Here is an 8140-nt window from a genome sequence, read left to right on the forward strand (position 1 = left end):
CTCCCCGCTCCCCCCTCCCGCATGAGCCCTTGATAGTGAGGGCCTTCTTTTACACCGCCCATTTACCAACTTTCACATGTTTATGAGGTGATTGAAGATAGCATCCTTGAGTCAGGCACGTCTTAAGTCCTCAAAGTAAATCTTCACTTTTTAACACTTTAAGGAAGTCTTGTGCAGCAGATTACCTAATGCAGTGTGTCATTGATCTCTTGACTGCTACTTCCATAAGCTTTGGTTGCGGATCCAAGCAAGATAAAGTCCTTGACAACTTTAATCTTTTCTCAGTTTATCATGATATTATCTATTGGTCCAGTTGGAGAGATTTTGGTTGTAATCCGCACCAAAGGCTGTAATCCTTGATCTTCATCAGCATGTGTTTCAAATCCTCTTCACTTTCAGCAACCAAGCTTGTGTCATCTGCACATTGTAAGTTTTTAGTAAGTCTTCCTCCAGTCCTGGTGCCGTGTTCTTTGTCATACAGTTCAGCTTCTCTAATTTGTTCAGCTTACAGTTTGAATACATTTGGTGAGAGAATACAACCCTGTTGTACAACTTTCCTGACTTCAGTTACCTCATATGCATGGGAAAGTTGGACAATGAATAAGGAATACCACAGAAGAATTGATGCATTGAACTATGGTGTTGGTGAAGGATACTGAGTGTACCATGGACTGTGTAAAGAACAAACAGATCTGTCTTGGAAGAAGTACAGCTAAAATTCTTCTTAGAAGCAAAGATGACAAGACTACATTGCACATACTTTGGTTCTGTTATCTGGGGAAGACCAGTCTCTGGAAAAAGACTCATGCTTGGTAAAGTAGAGGGACAGTTAAAAAGAAGACCCTTGATGAGATGGATGGACAAAGTGGCTGCAATAGTGAGCTCTCAAACAGAGTAATTGTGAGGAAGGCAGTGTTTTATTCTGTTGTACTTATGAGTTGGAACTGACTCAAGGGGCATTTAAAAACAACAAGAAGCACAAACTCAGTACTTTTCAAAGTAATTCCTTTCCAAATTCCCCTCCCTGCAGCTCCTGGTATAAACATTTACAAATATTTGTCTTTGCACATTTGTCTGTTTCTTTTTATAAATTCTACAATAATCTAATTTTGTATGTGACAAATATTTTTTTGCATAATATTTTCAAAGTTCGTCCATGGAATTACCTATTTTCACATCTTCGTCTAATCATTCCAACAAGCATTTTAAATTTGTTGATAGCCTCTCGCCTCTTTGATGTTTCTGGTTTTTCTTTTGTGAGTTTGGGTTCTATCTTGGCCATTTTGGTAATATGTAGTGATGCTCAGAGTCTTGGTGTATGGAGAATGTAGGGTGTGTGCACATGTGTGAGTGTGCACAAGGGTGTTTTAACAGGCATTTATTTGACTTCATTAGATTTGTGTTGCAAGGCCCTGCCTACTTTTGTGTACCCAAATCCCAATGTCAGTACCCTTTGCAAAGCTTTTGCAAAGCCATTCAGATCTCTTCTACATTTGCACTGCTCAGTGACTGATTTGAGAACTGAACACTGGTCTATCCAGTAGTATGCTCAAGGTCAGATCCACAGAGGTGTCCAAGGTGTGTGAGCCTAGGAGTTCTCACAGAACTTTATTACTTCATGACATTGCTTTCTGGATCCTAGAAACCTCACTTCTTTGCTGTGTGATCTTTGTTTCTCTGAGTTTACCATATCCTTTCTGTGACAGCATCTACATATGATGCCAAGCAGCAGGGCAGAAGACAGAGAATAGTAGTCATGAAAATTCACCCCACATTTGTTGGACCCACAGTATATGGTTTCGTGGAGGATTCCCCTTTCTTGAAGTTGTAGGTACCTGTCTAGCCATGCATGGCTGGTCCCCTCAAGGATACAGTTACCAACATTGGATTGCTTGGGTCCTGAGGAGGGTAGGGAGAGAGCAAGTGTAAGGTACTAGTTACAGCAAAACCAGCCTTCCCTCTAGGGCAGCGGTTCTCAACCTGTGGGTCACGACCCCTTTGGGGGTTCTAGCAACCCTTTCACAGGGGTCGCTTGATTCATAACAGTAGCAAAATTACAATTATGAAGTAGCAATGAAAATAACTATAGTTGGGGGCCGTGTCACCACAACATGAGGAGCTGTATTAAAGGGTCGCTGCATTAGGAAGGTTGAAAACCACTGCTCTAGGGCTCTAGGCCATCTGTTGCCATTCTACCAAGGGGTTTTGTTGCATTTTGGGGAGAGCTGTATCTTTTAATGTCACTATAACTTTATTGTTGATTTATTTTGGTTAATAAATTATAGAATAGTCTGTGATTAGCTTTGTTGGAGATATAAAGGTGGGTTATTTTGAAGGGGCTTATAGTAAGTAGATCCAGGGATCCCTGGTGGTGCAGTGGTTAGTAGCTAAAAGGTTGACGTTTGACCTTGCTAGTTACACCAGGGGGGAAAGATGTAACAGTCTACCCCCATGAGGATTCCAAAAACGAAACCCGTAATCCCATAGGACAGTCCAGAACTACTCCTTTGGGTTTTTGAGACTGTTTACGGTAGTAGAAAGCCTCATTCTTCTCTCTCCATAAAGATTACCAACTAGGAAGTTCTATGGAGCAGTTGTATTCTGCCCCATAAGGTCACTTCTTGACTTTTTGGATCGCAGCCCAACACATAACCACTACCCCTGCAGAGTTCCTATAGGGTCATTAAGAGTTGAATTTTATTTGAGTGTGATAGGTATAGTAGGCCACAGGTGGAGAGGAGATGTAGGACTGGAAGTGGAAAGTTCACATAATTTAACATTATGTATTAATAATGAATAGTTGAGTCAATCTTTCTGAGCGATTTTCGTTTAGAATTTTGCCCTATTTTTCACTGAGAGAAAGAAGATCCTACTTATATGTGATTAAAACCTCCCTTTTCTGATTACCTCAAAATAAGAGGATGAAAAGTCTTCTTAGTGTGCTTGTTCTGAAAGTAATTACTAAGATATAATGATAACGATTAGAAGCATCAGAAATGCCATTAAATGTGTATATAATTATAAGAATAAAAACTTATAATAAATTATAATTAAATACTTCTTTCTCAGGTCCTAGAAAAATACCCCAATACACCCATGAGTCATAAAGAAATTCTTCAAGTTATCCAGAGAGAAGGACTAAAAGAAATCAGGTGAGTTGTTTCAATATTCTCAATAATAATTATATTATTTGATTGGAGTGTTTGGTAAGGAGCCCTAAGCATTCGGCTGATCCCAGGAATTGGTTGTTTGAACCCACAAGTTGCTCCATAGGTGAAAGATGTGACAGTATACTTTCATAAGGCTGACAACCCTGGAACCCTTTGGAGCAGCCTGCTCTGACCTCTAAGTCACTGACTTGGAGTCACCTTGTGTCAGTCGGTAGTGCAGAGCAGTAGTATACTTCAGTCCTCAAAACGGATGCTTAGTAATTAACTTTGTTGAGAATCTGAGTTATTCAGCATAGCGCAGTCACAAAATTAAAAGTACATTTAAGCAAAAGAATGTTCTTAGTGAGAAAGAAGGTAGCTGTCTCCAAGCCCATGCACATTACTTCTAAGAAGACCTGGAGCCATCTTTAGGAAGCCTTCATCTGCTAGTTCAGAGTTAAGATTTAATAAGCCTCTTTCTTCACAGAAGTAGTCCTGTGCAGGGAGGTTGTTAGAAGTAGACAAAGAGTGTAGGAAGGAAGGACTTTGGTTAAAATGGAAAAAGGATCCAAAACAGATAGTTGCTTAGAAATTAATATAAATTCAAAGATACCACATACTTTAATTTCTAAGAGCATTATTCTGTTATAACAGCACATGAATAGTTCCTGTTCATAATCAGTGTGGTTGTTAAGAAATGATAAAATTATGTTAAGCATATTAAGAGAGAAGTCTGGAAGTCTGCTGTAGAGCATTCTTCATGAAGGTAGGAAAAGGTTGTGGTATTTTATAACTGGTCCTAGTGGTTCTCAGCTGAGGATGGTGTCATGGAACAACACCCGGAGGGGAAAGACCAGAAATTTAGGGGGAGATAGTTTTCATTGTCACAGTTGTCACAGTAACTAGGGAGAGGGAATCACTATGTTATTTAACATCCTTTTGGACAGTCTTTCACACTGAAAAGTTGTTCAGCTTAGATATCAGTCCTGTGTTGAGAAACAGGAAGTTCTACTCATAAATTTGTAAATGTTTTACAAGATATTTCGTAATAAGTAGCCATTTTATATTCCAGAATTAAATTATTATTTTCTTCAATGTGAAAGTCATTTTGAGGTGGTTTTTTTTCAGTTCTAATGCAATTAAGAAAAAATGTTTTCCCCTTTTGTGACCTAACTTTAACAGACTATGAATAAATTAAGTTTGGTTTCTTACTATGAAATGTCAAAGTGATTTTTGTCTTACTTTGTAGGACAAAGAAACCCTGGTAGCGTAGTGGTTACTTGTTGGGCTGCTAATAACAAAGTTAGCAGTTTGAAACCACCAGCTGCTTTAAAGGAGAAAGATGGGGCTTTCTACTCTGGTAAGAGTTAGCCTGGGAAGCTCACATGGGGCAGTTCTACCCTGTCTTCTAGGGTCAGTACGTGTCGACATCAACACGATGGCTGTATCTGGTTTTTTGATTTTTGTAGATGTGTTCCTGAGAGATTAAATTGAAATATCAAAAGACATTTGTAAAACAAACTTAACATTTTTTTTCACTATTTTTTTAAAAAAGTGAATCATCTAAATATTTTGTTGAATTAGAGTAGGTTTAATAAATTAGGATAAATTAAACCACAATACCCTTTGAAGCGCAGGGCCAATTGCACAAGCCAAGGAGAACAGGAATACTGATTTTGTGAACTTGGGGAATAAGTTCTGCTAGGGTTCTCTCATGCCCCTTCATAGCATGATTTGGTCTTACAGTGTTGGAATGAACAAGAGAAAATTTCTCTAGTTAATTTGACTTTTATTTACTTTAGGTAAGAGGACTAGGAAATCTGGTGTATACAATCGTTTGGCTTCGGTCTGAATACCGATCGCAAGTGTTGCTTACCTCTACTGCAGTAAAGCGTGTTGTTGTTGTTGATCGCAAGTGTTGCTTACCTCTACTGCAGTAAAGTGTGTTGTTGTTGTTGTTCGCAAGTGTTGCTTACCTCTACTGCAGTAAAGCGTGTTGTTGTTGTTAGGTGCCGTCCAGTCACTTCTGACTCATAGCAAGTCTATGTGCAGCAGAACAAAACACCGCCCCTCCTGCACCTCCTCACCGTTCTTACGTTTGAGCCATTGTTGGAGCCAGTGCGTCAGTCCATCTCGTTGTGGGCCTCTTCTTTTTTCTGCGCAGTACTTTACCAAGCACAATGCCCTTCTCCAGGGACTCGTCTCTCATGATAGCATGTCCAAAGTATGTGAGAAGTTGCGCACTCTTTGTTTTTAAGGAGCATCTGGCTGTACTTCTAAGATAGATTTGTTTGTCTTTTGACAATCCGTAGTACTTTCAATATTCTTTGCCAGCACCATAATTCAAATACATCAATTCTTTGTGTGACAATATGCGAGGAGCCCTGGTGGTGCAGTGGCCATGCCTTGGGTTGCTAACACTAAGGTCAGCCGTTTGAAACTACCAGCCACTCCTTGGGAGAAAGACAGGGCTTTCTACTTCTGTAAAGACTTAGTCTTGGAACTCACAGGGGCAGATCCCCCCTGCCCTATAGGGTCACTGTAAATCAGCATCGACTCCATGCTGGTGAGTTTTGTTAACTTAGGGAAGCTAATGAAACCTTGTCGTCCACAGTCTTTATTAAGGCCCCATCATAATCTCAGTCTTTATCCACTGTGTGCTTCAAAGTCCTCACCCTAAATCCCATTGTTGATGTGACTCAAAACCCCCATTCCAAATCACATACAGAAGCTCAAGGTCTCCAGGTAAACAGAATGATGAAGTTAGTTCTCAAGTGTAGACTTCTTTTTGATTTGGAGTAAATTCTTTAACTACACACCCTTATAAGAATCAGTTTTTCACTTCATTCCCCAATGCACCATCTTTTGTTTAATTTCAGACCTTTGGGTAGTTGCTTTAAAAAGTTGAGAACTTAAACCTTAGGACTTGCCATGGTTAAATGTTTAAATCTTGCCCTGGCTAAATGGGTAGTCATTTCCTCCCACTACACTACTTTTTTGCCTAGTTTGATAATTCATTGCAATAGCCACACAGAACTCAAAGACAGTACTCAAAATTAAGGGGGTTTATTAGAGAAGTCAACCAGTTAGGTTCAGTAAACAGTAAGGATACAGTCATTGATTGCTCCTTGAGTAGCCAAGTCTCTGTCCAGTTTTCAGCCTCTCAGCCATGTGGATCCCTTGGCTTTTGTGGTCTCTGGGCCAGGAAGCCCACCTACTGCTTTGAGTCACAGTCTCATCTTTCCATACTGTTCCTTTGCTTTGCCTCATGGTCTCTGTCTCAGCCTCTGCCACTTCAAACAGAAATCCCAAATGTGCTTCATTGGTTCGTTTTCCTTGATGTTCCTGGGATTTCTTTCTGTTCCTGCTTCTTAGATGGTTCATCCTTACAGCTGGAGTAGTGGCAACTGAAACTGACCAACTCCTCTATTTAGGGTTTCATATGCCTTATTTGCATAGTCCCGCCCAAGCATTCAGTGGGAGGTACAGAGGCAGGTAAAACCAACCAAACTCACTACCATCAAGTGAATGCTGACCCATAGGACCCTGTAGAACTACTACTGTTGAGTTTACAAGACTGTAATTCTTTATGGCAGTAGAAAGCCCTGCTTTTCTCCCATAGAGCTTTTGGTGGTTTTCAACTCCTGAACTTTCATTTAGCAGCCCGATTGGTTACCATTATGTCACTACATGGGTAGCCGAGGCATAGTAAGAAATTTTATACACTTCAGCACAGTCACTTTATAAAGAGTGGACTGGAGCAGCCAGGAGTCTTAAGGAACTAGGAGACTGGTAAGAAGACTATTGTAGTAAATTGTCCCTAAAATGATAGTGCTTTGAATTTGGTTTAAAGTACGTGGAACTGAAGATCATAGATTTGAGACATATAACTCAGTCAGAGTAGATAAGATTTGCTGATGGATTGGATGCAGGAGGTGAAAGCAAGAAAATGGGGCTATAGGGGAAAATTTCTATGTTCTTGATTGAACAGCTGCCATTTTACTGTATGTGAACTTGGGGATAAACTGCTGAGGTGAGGTAAGTGATTAACTAAGGGTTTATTGAGAGTGTATTGTGGACAAAAAGTGAAATGGGAAAATTATGAGAAGTGATTTGGTCATAGATGTAAAAGCAGCAATGTAAAAAAAAGGAGTAACAATCGGGCTTCAGAGTCCATTTTCTATTATAGAGTCTATTGTTTCTAGATTCTGACACATTAGGAGGTAATACACTTTCTGATGTATTAGAATCTAGATATACATCCATTTCCTTTTTTGATAATGTATTTTTACTTATGTTACAAGTTAGATAATGAAGAGACATTTTAAAATATGCATTTAAACAATCATTTTATGGGAGGTTCGTATAGCTCTTATCACAATCCAGGCATACATCCATTGTGTCAAGCACATTTGTACATATGTTGCCATCATTTTCAAAACATTTTCTTTCTACTTAAATAATGCATTTTTTACCTTTGAAAAATTCCAAAGGAAAACAGAATTATGTGTATGTATCATCCAATATGGTTATAAATAGTTCACCTGATGGTTTAGAAGTAAATCTCATACATTGTACCACTTCAGCATTCCAGCTGTATCTGGTAGTTAAGAATCCAATCTTACTTTAATTGTGTGCATTTGGGGTAATCTGGGGTTACTATGAGTAGGAATCAACTTTATGGAAGTGAGGTTTGTTTTTAAGTTTGGCTTATCAAGAATAGAACTAAACACACACATTAAGAGTACTCACTATTGCTGGATGAACACTCTGGAGGAGAAAACTACGGGACTGACAGTTCTGGGGGGACATGGCAGAGGTGGAGGTAGAGGGACAGGAAGTGGTGTTAACAAACCCAGGGACAAGGGAACAACAAGTCATCCAAATTGGTGGTGAGGTGGGTGTGGGAGGCCTGGTAGGGCATGATCAAGGGTAATGTAACCAAGAGGAATTGCTGAAACCCTGGTGGGGACTGAGCATGATAGTGGGAC

At 39.6% G+C, this 8140-nt stretch overlaps 1 protein-coding gene across 3 annotated transcripts in view; it reads left to right on the plus strand.

The window, feature by feature from the left end:
• Window positions 1–3075: 3075 nt before the first annotated feature.
• Window positions 3076–8140, plus strand: part of ASXL2 (ASXL transcriptional regulator 2) — an 80520-nt gene continuing 75455 nt past the window's right edge. Inside the window, exons 1-2 of one of the 3 annotated variants that reach the window (XM_030884633.2) lie at window positions 3076–3152; window positions 3522–3524. In XM_030884633.2, coding sequence (XP_030740493.1) covers window positions 3097–3152; window positions 3522–3524 — 59 coding nt within the window. In that variant the 5' untranslated portion in view covers window positions 3076–3096. The remainder of the gene's footprint in view (window positions 3153–3521; window positions 3525–8140) is intronic. The other 2 variants (XM_045286686.1, XM_045286687.1) reach the window with 2 other exon arrangements.

Source organism: Echinops telfairi, unplaced genomic scaffold (genome assembly GCF_000313985.2).
Source record: "Echinops telfairi isolate 266 unplaced genomic scaffold, ASM31398v2 ScPeMD7_9;HRSCAF=40, whole genome shotgun sequence".
NCBI lineage: Eukaryota > Metazoa > Chordata > Mammalia > Afrosoricida > Tenrecidae > Echinops > Echinops telfairi.